General features: G+C 40.5%; 1 protein-coding gene across 2 annotated transcripts in view; it reads left to right on the top strand.

Moving 5' to 3' along the window:
* Window positions 1-19,536, top strand: part of AKT1 (AKT serine/threonine kinase 1) — a 76,008-nt gene that overhangs the window by 47,122 nt on the left and 9,350 nt on the right. For both annotated transcript variants that reach the window (XM_062628094.1, XM_062628095.1), the window contains exons 4-11: window positions 1,396-1,507; window positions 4,318-4,465; window positions 6,433-6,564; window positions 6,721-6,786; window positions 8,459-8,527; window positions 9,249-9,374; window positions 10,710-10,838; window positions 14,883-15,097. In XM_062628094.1, coding sequence (XP_062484078.1) covers window positions 1,396-1,507; window positions 4,318-4,465; window positions 6,433-6,564; window positions 6,721-6,786; window positions 8,459-8,527; window positions 9,249-9,374; window positions 10,710-10,838; window positions 14,883-15,097 — 997 coding nt within the window. The remainder of the gene's footprint in view (window positions 1-1,395; window positions 1,508-4,317; window positions 4,466-6,432; window positions 6,565-6,720; window positions 6,787-8,458; window positions 8,528-9,248; window positions 9,375-10,709; window positions 10,839-14,882; window positions 15,098-19,536) is intronic.

Here is a 19,536-nt window from a genome sequence, read left to right as displayed (position 1 = left end):
ATTGAAAACCTTATAATTCCAGTAGCACATGAGGCATGAAATATATTGCCAAAAATACGGTGCCCAAAACCACTGGCAGTAAATATTTTATCTTGGTGCAAATTAAGAGCTTGAACTGAGCTTTCTAAATGTCCACAGTAATAAAATTAACGATACCAGTGTAGCCTTAGTAACATGAACTGTTATCCTGGCCAGATTCAGTCCTCAGCTTGCACATTGCTGATGGTGGAAGATGTTCACAGCTCTAGCAGTGCGCAGAAATTTCTTGTGTTCATAGTGCCTTTTTACGTACTTGGATGTTGATACAGAACATGAATACCAAATAATAGCAAGCTTGTGGTTTCATTAACTGCAAGAAATGCTTAATGTAAGAAGAAAAACAACCCAGTCTCTTCTTTGGCCCCGCTCACTTGGTTTCTTAATTTGACTTCACTTTAACAGGGGCTGTTTAATTAGCATTAGATTTTTCTATTAATATAAAGCTGAAAAATGTGGAGTTTTGGCTTCTGTTATTATTTCATTAATTATTTTTTTTTTCTGATCCTCTCCTTTAATTTAGCTAGTGGACCCTTGATCAGGTGCATTTTCAGGCCAAAATTTGAAGGATAAACACTCATAACACCCAATGAAGCTTAAAATAGTAGGTGTGATTAAAAACCAAGCAAACAAAAAATGCTCAGCGCTCGAGACAGCATTTTTATGAAGGAAGTGGTGGTTTTGCATGTAACCTTACTCCTGTAGCCTTTTTAGGTTGAGCTTAAATACTGGCAATGATGGAAGCTGTTAGCTGTGTGTCCATACAGCATCGCAGCTGTCCCAACAACAGTGTTTTGAACAGGGTCTTTTCAGGGGGTGCCTCTGCAGTATGATGTTCCCTCTAGTGTTTGAGGACTGGAAATGCTAAGGCTTAATTTTCATCAGGTTGCTACAAAATAACTGAACACCCTGCTAGCAACTCTTTGAAAGCCAAGGGTCCATTTAACCTGGGGAAGTCAAAGGGAGGCAGTGTGCAGGCTTGGCTTTGGTTTCAGTGTATATAACTCCTGTGTTACAGCATGACTTTGAGCATGCACTCTGCTCTGAATGACCTTCAGCGTGCAGGGTCTGAGTCGGACCAGCTTCTGTGTCATCCCGTAACTTTTGTACTTACTTCTATGAATAGACCGAATGCAGAGCCTTTCTAAGCAGAATTTGATTTCAGTGCTGCTTAGATGACTACCTCCCAAGCTATTTATTGGTTTCATCAACACGGTAAATTGTCTCAAGTCTCCTAAAGAAGTACTTACAGAGATTTTTATGGCTGATTAATTGCAACAGTTTGCTAGATAGGAATAAAAGACAAAGGATTATTTAAACCTGTTTATGTACCATGACTTTCTTCCTTGATTGTGGTAGAGTGCCAGCTGATGAAGACAGAACGACCTAAACCAAACACATTTATCATTAGATGCCTCCAGTGGACCACAGTAATTGAAAGAACATTTCATGTGGAGACTCCAGAGGAGCGGTATGTTTCATTCATATTTAATACATAAACTATTTGCAAAAGCAGATGCAAGTGTTCAGCATTAATAGCAAGTCCTTTGCTGAAGCTCTTATTTATCAGATGATGTACGTCTAGACTGAAAATCGACAAATAATTTCTGAGCGTCTCTGTTTTAGTGCTTTCCAGTATAAAAGATACCTCAAAGGGGATTTCATAGAGTGGATTTTGAGTAGTATCTGTAAATGAAGTGCTGCTAGGTTGGGTATCCAAAATGGACGGGTGCAGGTATGTACCAGCACATAGGTAGTTATTTCTGGAAACCTAAGGCTCAATTCTCACTTTAAATGTTGTGGTATGTGAAATGCAGGGTTTCTTACCTGAAAGTTTCTGGAAGGATGAGCACAAGTGAAATAGAGATTTGAGCAAAGTTGTGTTGTATGAAAATACTGACCTTTTAAAGTCTTTAGCACACTTTTTAAAGAAAAAAAGTTAGTTGTGTCACTGCTGATTTCTAATGTTTCATGCAAATTAGATAATAAAGGTGATAGTTATCTGCTGCAGGTGCAGATTTCTGTTTCAGCTGTTAGGAAACAAAGCTGAGAGCATACATCCTGTGTTCTCATCATTGGAGAATTGATCTCTTACCTCCTGAGAGAACAGTTTTCCAGCACAGCTATTCTACAACTACAGAGTATTTAAATATTTACTTGCTCTTCAGGAACTGAACTTAAATTATTCCAGTACTGTTGCCCTAGGGAAAGAGGTATTTTAAAACCCTTGTCCTCCCTAGATATGACACTGGCACATGTTTATTTTTAAGATCAGAATATTCTACCTAATCTTTGCTTTTTTTTTTTTACTTTTGTAGCCTTTGCATGCACCAATTTAAATAAGGTTCCTGTTTATTGCTGTTGATTCTATTACAATGATCAGAAGAAGGTGAAATCAAATTAAAAACAAAGAAGAAGAGACTGGTCCTTGTTTCTTTTAGTAGCTTTGTGGTCAGTGACCCTAAAGGGAGTGAATAACAGTTTCCACTTGGGGGAAGATTGTATTTCAGTCTTGTTTTGTTCCCTCCTAACCAATTAAGTCAGCTTTGTGACACTTCAGGGCTCGGAGTGTTAGTCACCTCTGTGTGTATGCCTGAGACATAAAAGCTGAGGGTGAAATTCTGGTCTCCCAGAAATCAAAGATAACTTACTTCAAGAAGGCCGAGATCTCAACAAGTCAATAACGGATCTTAAAAGAGATGTGAAGGTAGATATTCCTTTAGCTTTCTCTGTGCCTTGAAAACCATTCTTTGTTTTTTTGAGAGAGACGGAGAGATAAAAATACAGCAGAAAAAGGTTTTTGTAATCTGAATATGACAAATGACTAGTAAATAAAGGAATGTGTTTGTGATGGTGAATGAAGTAGTCTGTGGTGGGAGGATAGGGAGAATGTTCAGAATGTTTAGCATTACCTTGCTGCCCCAGATAGGGCTGGATAGTGCATGTTCAGACAAAATCCAAAATAAAAAATGTACAGGGCAGGAAAATCCTAATGTGTATTTGGTATAGTTTTTATTAGAATCTTGTGTTGGGTACTATTTCCCATGGACTTTGCTTTCTCTGGGGAATGATCTCCCTGTTCTGTTCATCAGAAAGTGAAATTCACATGTTCAGATAAGATTTTTTTTAATTATTTTCTGTTTTTTTTTTTATTTCCAATAATTTCATGGACTCAGTGAAAAATTTTACATTGATAGGAGGATAGTGTGACTTCATTACACATAGTGCATAGAATTGCTTAACGTCGGCTACTCCTGTTCCTGCTGTAGTATGAACATGTTTTACCTAGGGTGTCCCTGGGAGAAGAGTTTAGCCACTGTCCAGAAAATATCAACTAAACCATTATTCTATACAGAAACAAAAGGTAGTAAAATGCCGTAAATTCACCCAGTCCACTGAACATGTCTTGAGACCAACTGTGCCTTAAAGCCTGTCCCAAAACCCTGTGAGTCCTTATGAGCTGTATGCTTTATGTTCAATAAATTTGCAGTGAGATGAAGTGAAGGCCAAGAACTTTCACTTCAGTAGTTTCCAAAGGTGTGAAATTTCCCAAAGGACTCTGGAGTGGAAGTGGTCTCCATGGGAGTTGAAGGGGTCAGTATCAGAGCACCTATTGCTGAAACAGCTGTGGAAACTTTCTCATAACCAAGACTTATGCCGAAGATAAAATGTTGCTGCTTTGGCTAACATTCTGCTAAAACAAACGTGGGAATTGCTGTACTTCTGTCATCATCTTTACAACACAGGAATAACCTAAGTATCCTGGGCTTTCATGCCTTCTTCTAGAACACTCTTTGCCATTAAAATTCAAGATATGTGTTACAAAGAGAAGGCATAGTGCCCCCAGCAGTTTGATATATGTGTTTCAGTGCACCATAGGAATGGCAAAGCTGTGTTGAATTGTTTTGTGCTGCATGAGAGCCTTTTGCTTTTTGGTTTTGGCAAGTCTGGTTTTGTTATGTAAATCTCTGTATCACCAGGTCATATCTTGAGCTGCTGACTGAATGCCTATTAGAAATTCTGTTGTCTGAAAAGCCTTATATTGTATCCAGACTGTGAGGACTTCAGTTGTCTCTTGTTTCTGGTATGATTAATAAAGATGTATGTTAAAAGTGCTTTTAAAAATGCATTTTTACAGTGCTTGAAAATGCACATAATTCATCGTATGTTGCATTGATTCATCAGAAAGCATTAGTTGCTCTGTATTCCTTGGTGGCTTTGCCGTGGCAGACAGTAATCTGAAGTCACGAGTAATGGATGTCTTTGCTTATATTTTGCCAGGGAAGAATGGACAAAAGCCATCCAAACAGTAGCAGACAGCCTCAAGAAACAAGAGGAGGAGATGATGGATTTTAGATCTGGCTCTCCTAGTGATAATTCGGGTGCTGAAGAAATGGAAGTTTCTATGACAAAGCCAAAACACAAAGTGGTAAGTCAGTGTAACTATTTTTTAGGTCTTCTGAAATGTAGGCAAGAAATAGCCGTTAAGACACCCATAAAAATAACACGGTTGTAAATGCAGCTTCTGGAGGAGACAGTTGTCTGAGCTGAGCAGGTACCAGACAAAGCCTGTCTGGGTCCCCCAGTGTTCCGAGTTCAGATGTCCTTGCTGGATGGCTTTCAAGACCAGCACAGGTCTAAATCTGATTTGCCTGTTTTCCTGTGGTACAGAGCCTGAATTCATATCTCCTGTTGGACAGTGTGACTGTGAAAACTCTTTGCAGGCTGGTGTAAAGATATTCCAGTGAATTTACAGGACTCAGGGTGATCTAGTGGATTTAATTGCTCTGGGTTAAGGGTTTAGGCTAACTCCCAGACAGCTGCTGCATCATCTCTCCATGGTGGTCCTAGAGCTCAGGTCTTTGCATCAGGCTCAGCATTGTCTGAATGCACAGGGCCATCTCAACAATGGCCTTCCATGAAAGAAGTATCTGCCAGAGGAGAGCTTTACCTGTGGGAACCCTTTTAGGTATCTGTCTTCTAGAATTATAGAATGGTTAGGGTTGGAAAGGACCTGAAGATCATCTAGTTCCAACCGCCCTGCCATGAGCAGGGATGCCTTACACGAGACCATGTTGTCTGAGGCTCTGTCCAGCCTGTCCTTAAACACTGCCAGGAATGGAGCATTTATCATTTCTTTGGGCAACCTGTTCCATTGCCTCACCACTCTCACAGTAAAGAATTTCTTCCTCATATCTGACCCAAAGTTCCCCTGTTCAAATTAAAACACATTACCCCTTGTCCTATTACTGCAGTCCCTGATGAAGAGTCCTCTGGCATCCAAGACCAAGGAATGTCTTCAACCTGCCTTCATTTCTTTCTACTTCTCTGTGGTCTCCCATTTGGGTTTCCATTTTCTGAGTGTTCCCACCTGTAAGAGAGAATCCCCAGACATAACAAATGCTGCCTGTGTCATTGCTAATTATGTGTGTCACCCTTTTGTCATGTCAGGGGTTTTAGACTTATGTGGGTGACTACTTACATGTCACTGTGAATTGCAATTGCCATGGGCCTTCCGTGACCTTGAGTGAACAGACACAGCTCTTGCTGAGCAGCTCTTCATAGAAATGCAAGAGCCACCCTGTTGGTCACATGCATGCATTCTTCTGAGACAGTGACTCTCTCTAGGCACGATAGTGAGGATAAGCAAAATTATTACTGGGATCCTGGCATCAACTAGGCAGTGATTAGCAGAAAGTTTCCTAAGCCAGTTCTCGGGAGGGATATGGAAGAAGTTTGCCATGTAGAGCAGCTTAAAATCTTTCCCCAGCTGAGGCTGCAGTAGCCTTTGGCTGTATGTCTTACTGTTGCCATGTTGGCAGTGATCATCGATACGGCAATAGAGAGACTGTTCTTGGCCTGCAACAGATCTTGATTTTCTCCAACATCTTTCCTATGAGTAAGAGTAAGTGGCTAATTTGTGAGGTAGTTCTTTTTTCTGTGAGTTTTGGTGCTGCTTAATGAAGCACAAGAAAGCTGGTCACCTAGAGAGGTGGGGAACATGAGAAAAAAAAGGTACGGGTTTAATCCCTGGAATTAGAGTAATATGTGTTTTTTAGTGAATGTCTGCACTGACAAAGTGATCAAAATGCCAATGGAGTAATAATAATATGTCGAGTGGTATTTACACAGTTGAGTGTTGAGTTGTGAAAGTGTTCTGTTAATTGAAAACTTACAGCCGAAACAGCCTGGTAGATTATCTTTATGAGTGCACTGGTATTCATTTGTGTGGAAGAAGCATTTCTGCTCCTGAATTCTGCTAAGCAAAAGGATTAAAAAACCCCACATATGCAACATATACAGTGCATTCTCACGTGAATGAGAAATTCTAGTCTGAGAATAATATACTTATTAGCTTCTGTAATTCAGTTTTTGTTTTATCTGTACCATTAACAGACCATGAATGAGTTTGAATACCTTAAACTACTGGGAAAAGGCACTTTTGGAAAGGTCATTTTAGTTAAAGAAAAAGCAACTGGACGGTATTATGCTATGAAAATTCTGAAGAAGGAAGTTATTGTAGCAAAGGTGAGTAGATGGGAAACTTGGGCATGTTGATACAGCCTTTGGGAAATTCATACCAATGATTCTCTGAGTGCATGTAAATAATTGCTCTGTTAGTATTTGAAATGGATCTGTGGTCTCGGGAATCACTTTGCTGATTTCCTTCTGCTTGTGTTTCAGGATGAAGTAGCACACACACTGACAGAAAACCGTGTCTTACAGAACTCGCGGCATCCATTCTTAACAGTAAGCATTTCTCCCTCTACAGAGTGTAACTTGACATCATGACAGCCAAGACTTCTCTTACTTTTTGTTACTTATGCAATACTTCCGAGATCTGTGTTTTCAGAGTAGCTTTGTATTTTTGTACCCTTCCATTTTTGGGAGGCAGAGATTAAAATGCTTTTTTAGGTCTTCTGATTCTTGCAGAGCAGGTCCTCAGTACCTCTTGAAGACAGTGTTTCGGGGTGTGGTTTGACTTTATGGCTCACGCACTTAATGGCTTGCTATTTCTGAGAGAAGTATCTGCTTCCCTTGTCCTCCAGATGTTTGGTCTTCTCCTTGTAGCAGAGATCAGGGTGACCCTGATCTTCTGACAGACAAGTTCAGGAAGATATACTTGGGGGAAAACCCTTTAATTTTGCCTGCATTTGTTTTTTTTAAGCTCTCAGAAGCAGCTCACTGTGGAATCAGAGCACTGGTAATGCCAGCTAAATGATAGTGGTGGGAGCATGTGGTGTGGGACAGGAAAGAGCAGGACTATGCTTTATCTGCTTTTCTTTTGGATTGGCTATGCTGTAAAATCAAACCATAATCTCAGTTTAAACCTTTAATGCCAGCAGTCTCTCTGGTTTGGGTTCAGATACATAAGTTCCACCTCAACATTTTGTTTCCAGTATTTATTGCAAGTTGGCTGTGAGTTGTTTCCAACTGCTTAAGCCCTGTAAGAGACTTCTGTGGGATCCTGGTTGTTTCCTTTGTCCAGGTACACAAAGGCCCAGCTGGAATTCAGACCTGTTAAGCGTGGCCTCTGGAAGTAAATATTGGCTGTATTGGGTATAATCAGTAAATGTTTGTTGACGTGTCTAAAGCCAGGTCCTCCCTTTCTCTGTGCAAATATGACTGGTTTAAAAATGCCACACTTAGTAATGAAGACAATGACATCATATGTGGTATTTTCTTTTTAATGCTTTCATAAACCCAAATATCTAAATCAAGAGCTGTCTTGAGAAGTTGGCCGCAAGACTGGGTTTATGACCAGAAAACTTAAGACTCTGTGAAACAAGCTGATGTTCCTCTAGCCACAGGAATACACATGACAAGACTCTACAAAGGCACCTCGTGATGCTTCATCACACCCTTCATCTAGTCTGGTTTTGTAAATTGCTCACAAACTGATATTGACAGCATTGCTCAATCCTTTGGCAGGCTGTCAACTGGGAGCAGTTTCAGGCAGCAGGGCAGAGACCAGGGGGCTGATGTGTATAAATACATCTGTGTTTCCTGTCAGAGAGCTTGTAGCCAGTGCAGTAAAACCTTGGGGTTTGGTTATGGCCTCTTGTCTGTGAGATGAAACTGTGGGAGCTTATGGCCTGGGAAGGAAACTTCAGAGCCACTATTGGTACTTCTATGTCACTGTTAATGGGCCAGGACTTAGTTTCACAGGATTATAGGTGTTACTGGTAGTTTCTGCCAGGGATTGTTTTAATGTTTGATTAAATTTATTTAATTAAATAAGTTAGCAGTGTATCAGTCTTCAGCTACAACAAGGAAATGTAAATATTATATAAGATCCAAGGACAAAAATGAAAAAAAAATCCACTAGAATAGGAATTTTATATCTGTGTTTCTGAAAATCTATTTAAAATGCTCTTATAACTGTTAGTGTGATCTAAGTTTTGATTTAAATCTGTTTTAGGCTTTAAAGTATTCCTTCCAGACACATGATCGCTTGTGTTTTGTCATGGAGTATGCTAATGGAGGGGAGGTAAGGGAAATGTAATAATGTTTAATACTTTAGGACTTTCCTGTATTACTACTAATTCTGCTTGATGTTATTTAGCTAAGGTCCATGTTTGCAATTCTAGTTAACCCAAGCTGTCCCAGTTAAACAGAGCTGTTTGCAGGTTTAACTAATATTAAGACTCTTAATTTTCTTAACTCATTTTCAGAGAATAAAAGTTTTGGGTGTAGCTTCACAGTTTGCATGGTGGCAGCATATTGTAATCTGACACGTAGTAATTCAAGAATACAGGGTTGTTTTCTGGTTGCTCTTCAGACAAGTATTAACACTTTTTAATGAATATTGTGAGTATGTGTTACTTTGGAGGGAAAACTAGATAAAAAACAAGCTACTGTTAGTCAAGAAGAAAAGGCTGGAATATTAACATGAGTGAATCATGTATTGAGCTGTAGCTTTAGTATGTAATTGTACCTCAATCAAAATGGGGTTTTACAATTGTCTGTACATGCGAGAGTGTGGAGCACACAAACTGGTTATCAGTGTGCAGCTGTGAATGTGAGATACAATTGTCTAATCATTTAGTTTGATGCTTTTTAACACATTTGGGCACACAGCTGGGTGCTGGGTGAAGATGGGAAGAGGTTTTCTCTTTGGTAATATCACATTCCAAGCAGGGTGGCCTGCAAAATGTGAGACATAATTCAGAAACGTGCAATCTAACAGTAACAGATTACTGTTCTTGTAGTTATTTTTCCATCTGTCAAGAGAGCGTGTCTTTTCTGAAGACCGGGCTCGGTTTTATGGAGCTGAGATTGTTTCAGCACTGGATTACCTGCATTCAGAGAAGAATGTGGTTTATAGAGATTTGAAGGTATGTAGAAAAACAATACTGTAGGCTTTTTGAATTTGGGCTTTTTGTTCATTAGTCCAAAAGCAAATAAGCCTGAATTATAACAAAGCCTTTCGCTATTGAACTTTAACATAACAGTTATTGCAGCTGTTGGACTTGACTTTACAGGGTGCCTAAACACTTCTATATTAGGTTGTATAATGCATTTTTGAGGACCCTGGCAATGTTTCAGAGAATATGAAGGGGTAGTGAGCTGCTTGAGTTGCATTTACGCTTGCCTGCTTATGTTCGAAGAGAAACCCTGCTGGCTCTTCTGCATGGTGGAACATAATCCTGGGCTTTTCATGCCAGGTCTTACCAGATAGATGCAAATTTATAGTGCATGTATGTTGCACTTCCTTGCACTGTGCTGCGCAGCACTACTTTCGTAGTATGTGCTTGCAGTTAGAAAAAAATGGATAAGCCTCAAGTTGCGTATTTGTTTGGTGAGCACAGAAGGAGAAAAATAAGCAACGCTTCCAAAACCTAACCAAACAAGAAATCTCAGGGCAAGCAAACTTGGGAAACTGAGGAAAATTAAACAATAGCTTGGTTACTAGGTTTTTGTTGTTTTTTTGTTTTCTGAGAAGTGTTTCCAGGTGAGGTTGAGGGGATACTGGTAGTTCATTTAGGAGCAATCTGCAGTGAAGCTTGCTGTAGAATGTTTTCAGGCTATGTCATTTTGGGATTCCTGCTGGGATTTTATCTCCCGTATCACCATGACTCCTTTGAAGGTGTGTTTTACTTCATACACAGTGGAAACTTTATTCTGAAATCTAGATGGCATTTTAAAAAAATTAGTGGTGCAGGCTAGGATAAATACCACAACCACGTGCTGGGTAAATCTGTATTCTCGTGTAAAGGGTCTCCTTGGAAGTTGTTCCTTAGCCTTGCATTTGATTTTTGTTTCATTTGCTGTCCTTTACTGGTACAGTGTATTTCCTAAAATCACTTAGAGTAAAAGCAGGGATGAAGTTCTGTGAGGCACAATACTTAATATATGTTTAAAAGAAGCAGTGTTCTGTTGGCGATAATACTATAGAAGCATTAATATAATGTCTACATTCTGTATTCTCTGTGTATATATAATCAGTTACCAGAGACTGCAAATTGGTGACCTAACGTTTCATAAAGAACTAACGAAAGTGATATAAATGCATATTTACATCATATGTGCTTTGGCAGCTACTGAGGTTCTGACCCCAGTGAGAAAGAGGTTGAAAACTGATCTGCGGAAATTCATTTCCTTCATGGACTTGCTGAGGAGCCAGTGCATGTCCTGTGTAATGATGTCTTTCATTTGGATTGTCTTCCCAGTTGGAAAATCTTATGCTGGACAAAGATGGACACATAAAAATAACAGACTTTGGACTATGTAAAGAAGGCATCAAGGATGGAGCAACAATGAAGACTTTCTGTGGCACTCCAGAGTATCTTGCACCAGAGGTAGGTTTACGTTGGCTGTTGTACTAAATTATTTTCTTAAATGCCATCCATGATAGCAGTAGCGGTACAGAATAATTTCTGTACCATAATGTGTTCATACAGTAACTACTGTTACATAACAACGCATACTGAGAATCTTTTCATTCATCATGTTCTGGGACATATCTTTAGCATAACGATACGTGGCAATTTTCAGGCACGGTAGTACCTTCCTTCCGCTTTAGGGAGTATTTCCATTTTACTGGAACACTGCTTGCTCCTTGTGTCAGAAATATAACAACAAAAAAAAAACCAAATCCTTTTAAATCACTTCTAATTCTACATCTTTGCTTAAGAAGTGAAAGTATTCTCCAGTTCTTTTACTCTTTGAGGACAGCATAAGGCAACATGTTTTAAGAACAGAACAGACCAAGTTTTTTCACAGCCTATAGTATGGTATGCAGTAGAAGCATGGACTGTTTTGTGACTGTTAAGAGCATGAGGTATTTCTCAGTCTTAATTTAAACTTTTTGGTTTCAGAGGAAATATATCCAAGCAGAGGATCTCAGTTCCCAAACCTGATGTTTTGGGGATTTTTTGTACAATTTTTTTTTTCTAAGTGTAAAACACAAACATGTGTTTTCAACTTTCATTCTGGAAATACTCTTCCTGAGAGCTGTGCAACACAGGTGGTGTTATAGCTGTGAGTTAGTTACAAGAAGATCAAAAGGGAAGTTGTGTGATAGAGGATATATGTATATGTGGTATTTTTCAGGCAGACTCTGGTTTTCTCTGCCCACGCTCTGAGCTGTCTGGAAGCAGACTCACTGCATTAGCAGGGCATGGAACCTGAGCTAACCTCATGTGCCTCACAAGAAGGGCTGGTTTCCTCAAAGGGGTGCATTGCTACCCATGGCGTTAAGACTTCCATCCAGCTTGGAGCACAGGCAGAAGCAAGTCTTGGGGTGCTGGCAGATTATATATTGTTGGCACAGCCAGGATATAGCCTTTCTTTGAGGCGGGAGACTTGGGCATTGCAAACCTTTCTTCAGTGAACTATGCAGAAGTACAAAGTATGGAAAGTTAAAGTGGATGAGGAGGAGGAGGAGCATTTCCACTGAAAGCTGGTGCCTTTGCTGATCAGCCTTTGCTGATCTCTGCTTGAAAGCAATGGCAGCATGCTCTTGTTTTTTGTTTGGTTTTGTTTGTTCTTTTTTTCTTAACTGCCAGCTGCTTTCAAGGGCTTCCAGTCTCTGTAATAATGAAGAACGTGGGCACCTGTCAGAGTAGCTTGCATCAAGGAGGTGGAGCCAGTCTCATGATAGCTGCCAGCTCTCCATGGATCACCAGAAGTCTTCAGTGAATCTAAATTGGGGTCCATGCACCACAATTTGAGATTTACTGATGCAGGGAGTAATTAGCAGCATGACAGAGTGTTTATTATTCATAAATAGGGCTTTTATTTTAGCTTCTTTCTTAAAAGCAGTTGCTGAACTTCAGTTTTTCGTCAAGGATTTTATGAGGAGACTAAAACTATTTATTGTTTTGGTTTTGTTTCTTTCTAACTAAACTCTGGAGGCTTTTGTCATCTGGTTGATAGCATGCAAAAAATCTGGAAATTGTGTGTGAGTGATATTCCATGCATTTAGGGTCACACATCCTTAAAGCAGGGTCTCAATCTTCTTGTCTGCATTTGTAACTTGACTCTGGCATAGCAGCGTGTCTGTACAGTTGTTACATCGTTGGTTTTAGGTTCATACTGGAATCTCGTGCATGGATGACAGTGACTGAACCATGTCAACTTTGATGTGTCAGATGCATCAATGGCTGTGATGTTTACAGCTGTTCTTCCTTCTCTTTCAAATTCCATCTCACAGCAGTGTAGAGCTGCTCATTAGGAAATGGTGATCCTATAATGTAAGTGAAATGACCTTGTTACTTTACTGCCCCCCAGCTATTCTGCGTGTGGTAGTAAATCATGAATGAGTGCAATACCTGTTTTGTTACGGTGTATTTTTCATACTAAAACCATTGCTGTGTTTTGTGCAACATGTGTAAAACTCACTAACATGAGCGTATGCTGGTTGTGATAAAGAGATTTGAAGAAATACACATTTTACATCCAGTTTAGGATTAACAGAGGTGAAGGCAAAAGTTGTAGTTAGTAATCTAGATTATAATTCAAAGTATTAATGCGCTTTCTGGAGTAAGATTCAAAGTATTTGCTGTATTTCAGAAGCAACTGTAGCATTTATTACACACACAGCAAAGGCCTTTGTGTTTTTCTTTCTCTTTCAATCTCTCCTATTGCATCTCTTGCAGCAGTTTAAAAAATAAAAACAAAAATTGGAGGCCTGTGACTGTTTTATTTTCAGAATCCCAAGTGTAGGGTAGTGTGAACAGGAAGTGCTCATTGAACGGGGTGACTCAGAGAGCCGTAACTGCATTGTCACACAATATCTCCTGCGAGCTGCAGGGCTGCGATGCCTCGGGAAGGACAGGGCTGGCTCCTGGAATCCTGTCCGGCCGGCAGCTGTGTCAGCCATATACATATATGGGGCAGCTGCACAGCCAGCTGTCGTTTAGTGTGAATCATACAGCAGGGGATGCTGTAAATAGACCAATGTGGGGTAATCTAATACCTGGCAGCCTTTTGATTTTACTGCAGGCCCTTTCCCTCTTTCAGATAATTAAGGGGAATAATTAGTGAATAGAGAGAAGCAGAGTGCAAACAGTTGTTACATGGAGTGTCTCGATGCCTCTTTTTTGTGTGCAAAACACCTTTAGCAAGGTTTTGAAGAAGTTCTAATCCTGCTTTTATTAAACTTGCCTCAACTTAATTTGGCTCTTTCACCCTTTTAATTTTGAGCGTACAGTATTCTGAATTGTAGCAGTGTAAAGTTTATGCTGACACCATGCAGCAAGAAGACCAGATGGTGGTGCAGTCATTATTTGTGCTCTTTACAAAAGTAAGCAGCTCACTGCAAACCCATGAAAAGAGTAAAGATGACAACTAAAACCTGAGGACAGGGTCTGGAATATGAGACGCTTGGTGTCAGCTACAGACAACTGCACAGGAGACACAAAGTCTACAGAAGTCCTCTAACATCCACTCCATAAGCCACAAAACATTCCCTTCAGCAACCTGCAGTGTGGAAGATCAGAAATGCACTGTGACAGGGCTTCTCCCAAGCAAGCAGGAGAGATGGAGGGCACTGCTGGGGTCTCGAGTCCCTGCACCAGCCGTGGCTTTGTTAGGTTAAAGTATCAAGGGAAAACTGAACTGGGTTGGACTTCTGCTGTGAACCCTGGAGAAGTCCACCCCAGTGACAGATCTTGGGTTTGCAGCCCTCTAAGCAGAGGCAGGAGTGTTAGAGCTAGCGAGTAAGTACCTTTGGAAGGGGGGGGGGGTAAAGGGAAGGAGGAGAAACATTTCCAGACAATTTGACTGTTGTTTTATGGCCTTACAGCCGGACAAATGTAAGGACTGGTGTTCTATCTCTTAGTGTTTAATGTCGACTAGTCATTTAGTATTTGTGGGTGGTCTTTCAGGATGTGCAGAGCCACCATTTCGGGGGTGTAGGTTGATATGAAGATGATGGGAATGTTTGGCTTGTTGCTTGTGAAGTAACAGGTTGACGGTCTTCTCCCTGCACTGGCTTCCTGGTAGGTTAGGGTTTTTCTAGAATACTGGTTCCCATTTGGAACAGTTTGTGATGAATAAGTGAGAATTTAACAGCTGGCTCTGTAAGGTGAGAACAGTTCTTAGCCTTTGGGGCTTTCGGAAGTTGTACTTATCACGACCATAATGTGAGGGAGGGTGGGAGGGAGAAGAGAAGGAAGCTGCCATAATGTACCCGCTGCTGCCTTTTTCCCTTCTGCTCACCTAGTGCTGTGAACATGGATGCCAGTTCTTTTCAAATGGATCTTCTGCAAATACTCTTCTGGTAGATTTAGCTGTGACATGAAGAGATGAATTTGGTGGAGTAAATTTTCCCTCTCAAGTTGTGTGTTCATGCCTGATTTGAGAATGTCTTCTAAAGCCTTTTCCTTACATTTCTGCAGGTGCTGGAAGACAATGACTATGGTCGTGCAGTGGACTGGTGGGGTTTAGGAGTTGTGATGTATGAAATGATGTGTGGCCGGCTCCCTTTCTACAATCAGGACCACGAAAAGCTCTTTGAACTCATCCTTATGGAGGAGATTAGATTTCCACGCACTTTGTCACCTGAAGCAAAATCTCTCTTGTCAGGTTTGCTGAAGAAAGATCCTAAGCAAAGGTGAGACTGTTGCAACTTTTAAGCATTCATGGCCTCAGAAATACAAAAAAAAAAGGGCAAAAAATTTTCTTTTAAAGGCTTCACAGAGAAGTTAATGATTGTGCTTTGCAGAGGCGTGTCTGTGAAAGGGAACTGTTCAAGACAGGTGACTTAAAAGTGACTGTTTTTGTGCCACCATATGAAGTGCCCATATCATCATCATTGAAAAACAGCTGCAAATGGTACTGCACAAAGGGCTGTTGCATGCACACATGTGCTAGCTTTGGTTTCTTTAAAATTGAAGAAGGTATTTCTACAAAAATTGTAGTTTTGTTTCTAATCCATTCAAAGCGATCATCTACCAAGATGCAGCAAGTGGACCTCTTTCTGGTTTAACTTCTGACATGAGCTGACGACATAAATAGTGACATGGAGCAGCTTTGATCAGAAGGGTGAACTTCAAAATGTGGTGGCTGCCGTTAGCTCAAACTATAGCCTGGGACTAAGCAAATTAACCTTGCCTCTGGTTATAATGAATCCAATGGCTCTTGTGGATCATAAGCTGCTCTCCACTCTCCCTGTTATTTTTTTTGTTTGCTGTGGAGCGGGTTTCCTGCTATGCTGTATTATTTAAAAAGTAACCTTCGATCTAAAAACATGAAAAAAACCCAACAAAACAATAACCAAGAACTCCAAGCCCGTAATGGCTAAATAAAACAAGATCCAAAAAGGATGTTGACCTTCACACAAAGATAAACATCAGTTTTAAAACCTGCCATCCTGTCAATCCAGACTTTTTTAAAACAAATAATGTTGTGACACTGCCTATGATCCCTTGCCCTGAAACTTTCCACTGTAGATGGGCCCCATATAGGAAATCTTTCATGTGAGGTGTAAGCAGAGTATTCCAGTTTGCTTTCTGATGTTTGTTTAGTCTGTATGTATGTGTGCGTGCACATAGCAGGAAAATGTTTTTTTGCCATATATACTTGTAGCAGGGATTTGTCATCACTGTAGGCTATTTCCATCACTGTTTTTGATGGAAAACCCTGTGGAGATGTCTTGTAATGCAAATCTACAATTTGTACTACCAGAGGGCTCAACTTGGTGATGACATAGGGAACCAGGAACAGCTGTAGTCAGGAACGTGGCCAGCCTTGTACTAGGTGGCAACAGCTGCACACCCCTCCTGAACCCAGTGCCTGCAAGGGGACCTCCAGGAGAAGGTGGTGTAATTGATTAGCAGCCTCCCAGTTTGTTGCTCTGCGAACAAATGTGGCTGCAGCCCCTGCCAAGAGGATTCCAGTCCAGGAAAGCACTGGTTTAAGTACAGTTGTGACCCTTCTGTAGCTTATTCAGGTGGGACCTTTCAATCACTAGAAACACAAGCGGCACCTCTTGTAACTTGTTCTTAAAGGAGCATCTCTGATGACCAAAAATGCAATTTGTTTACAAAGAATGCCCACTTGTTTCTAGTTACAAGGTTTTCCCAATGCAAATAATTACTCCACAATGTGCTCACTTTATATAGCCACTTCTTCATGTGTATCTTCTGCAGGCTTGGAACCTCCGATGCTCTTGATCTTTTGGACAGATGATTTTTCATGCTGCTGATAGAAATAACTATAGACTACAGACAAGCCTGCACACATGCCTGGAGCTTGCTAGTTACACTGATGCTTCCCAAGCTTTTTGGATCATGGACCATTCTTAAATACTGTTTTTTCACCAAGCACTCTTCACCCAACTGTTTAAAAGAAGCTACAGTTGCACAAATCCCCTACACTTCATGGTGTTTCAGGCAGTACAGAGAACTGAGCTGGGAGCCCAAGGTGTAGAAGTCCTGAGTCCTGGCCTTGTACTTTCATGTTCTTTTTGCGGTGTGATCTGTGTGCTGGGGTGGTATCCTGGGTTCAGCTGTAAATGTTTTTCTCCTTCTTAGTAGCTGGTGCAGTGCTATGTTTTTGACTTTAGCCTGAGAACAATATTGATAACACACTATTGTTTTTAGTTGTTGCTAAGTAATGCTTACACTGATCAAGGACTTTTCAGTCTCTAATGCTCTGCCAGTGAGGAGGGGCACAAGAAGCCGGGAGGAAGCAGAGACAGGACACCTGACCTAAACTAGCCAAATGGGTATTCCATACAGAGCACGTCATGCCCAGTATGTATACTGGGGGGAGTTACCCAGAAGGCCCAGATCGCTGCTCAGATCGGGCTGGGTATCAGTTGGTAGGTGGTGAGCAATTACACTGTGCATCACTTGTGTTTGCTTTCTTTCCCTTTTCTCCTTTTAGTTTTATATTCTTTCCCCTTGTTATTTCCCTTGTCATTATTATTATTGGTGGTGGTAGTAGTAGTAGTTTTATATTATACCTTAGTTAGTGGCTGTTCTTATCTCAACCCTTGATTCTCCTCCCCATCCCTCCTGGGGTGGGGGAAGAAGGTGGGGAGTGAGCGAGCGGTTGCATGGTTCTGAGTTACCAGCTGGGCTTAAACCACAACAGGTGGGTGCCTGGCATACTTGGTAGTTGACTCATAGGGAGTTCATGAAGCCGTACTGAAAAAAACCCAGCCAGATAGCTACAAAAATCCATTGAGTGAAAAGTTAAATAATGTGCAATAGTCTGGTTGACATTAGCCTGCTGATGATGCTTTGGGGAGCCACTGTGTAATTCAACAGAAATTCTCTCATCCACAAAGCCCAGTGGTGGACAGAAGTTGGTGTCATCGTAATGCTGTCTGTGTCAGAATTGATAGCATTTAGTAACTGCTGATGAACTTCAGAGTGGGACAGAGGAAACGGTGAGAACCAAGAAAAAAAAAATGAAAATGGGAGATGTCCTTTCCTGTAAAATCCTCAAAAAAAAAAAACCCACCAACGACAAAAGGTTGATATAATGCAGTTCAGTGATGTGGATATTTTAAGTTAAATGTCAAGGAGCTAGGAAACTGTGACCTGCATCAGTGAATTAATTACCTATTGTAACTGAGCTGGTTATATAGAAGCAGTCTTAGCATCTGCCTTCAGTAATGCCAGTTCAGTCTCAGACTCACAGGCATATGGGGAAAATGTGGAGAACAGTGAATTGCGTTCTGCTTTTAATCATGGTGTTTCCTAAATTTGGTCATATAAAATCCATTTTGTAAGAGAAAAGGAATTTTGAAGTTTCTTTTGGGATTGCTGGAAGTTTATTAATCTTGTAATGTGAGCCCTAATTTCCCTAAGAAGGAAAAAAAATCTATTCTGTAAATATTTCCTGTTCTTGTGACCTAAAATTCTCCTTTGTTGCTTTGTGCCATGTATCACATGGAAGGAGGCAGTCAACATTTTTTCACACAAAAACCAGTGTATCTTTTAACTTTTCTTATTCTTTTGGCTGCAGATGCCCAGGAGTATCAGGGTCAATCAAGCTTTTACCTGTATGAAAACCAAACTCCTTGTCTTTTTAAGTTGTGAAAGGAGGTGATTTGTAGTTACAGCATATGTCTGCTTGTGGTGCTCTGCTATGGGAAGGGTAGATGGCTTGAGCAAACCTCTTGGGTGAGAACAGTACACGTGTGAATTTGTAAACAACAGAAATCTGTCACCTAAAAGTGTGACAGTGTCTTCAGATTTGGCCCCCAGTCAGCGTCTGTATTGTGGCTCCTAATATGGTGAAGCACAACCTTATGAATGGCATTATTTGGCAGGGCAGAGAGAAAGTGGTGCTGCCCACTCTCCTCCACTGGGGCTGCCCTTGCTGTAGAAGCTTTTTAACTGTAAAACTAGGAGCTTGTAGGTTTCTTCTTAAAGAGCTGGGAACGGACTTGGGTGCTGAGCACTGTTTACTTTTATGTGGAGAAGCAGAAAAACAATATTTTTCCTGTGATCCACTAACTGCAATCTTCTGGCCTATGATAGCAATACTTCCACTGCTGAATGTGTGTTTAGATGCTATATTTATATTTTTATATATATATAAAAATACAGTACATAAATTTTTAAAGATATTTGCACATGATCTCTCTGTGGATTCATAGCTGATTGCCCTTAGTTTGTGGAGTCCTGTTTATACTATTTTTGGTTCTCCCTGTAGCCTTAAATGCACAGAGTTTAACCTGATTTTACAAGAATCTTTTCAAGAACTGTTACTCCTGATGTATTTTTTTTCAGTATGTCCTTAGGAAGGCAGAGCTGCTGCTCGTTCAGCTTTTGGTGCTTAACTGCAATTTTTGCATTAGGTGCTGATTTAATTTTGTTCTCTTTGAGAGGATCCTTTCATAATTCTGAAAGGAAAGAGTGTATGTTGGAATAAGTCCATATCCAAAATATGAGGTTTCTATCATTCCCCTGCTCATTTTGAATGGATTTGTTTAATAGTACAGATTTTTAAAAGGTAAGTAAAACATCTGGAGTTTTTCTTGGCATTTCCCTGAGTATGTGTTTGCCCTTCATGGAACGAGGGCTCACATTAGCT

The sequence above is a fragment of the Pezoporus occidentalis genome, unplaced genomic scaffold (assembly GCF_034315485.1).
Source record: "Pezoporus occidentalis ecotype Australia unplaced genomic scaffold, CSIRO_AGI_Poc_V1 ctg31, whole genome shotgun sequence".
In the NCBI taxonomy this organism is placed as follows: domain Eukaryota; kingdom Metazoa; phylum Chordata; class Aves; order Psittaciformes; family Psittacidae; genus Pezoporus; species Pezoporus occidentalis.
The sequence above is the reverse complement of the archived record's forward strand: the minus strand, read 5'-3'. Positions and strand labels throughout refer to the sequence as shown.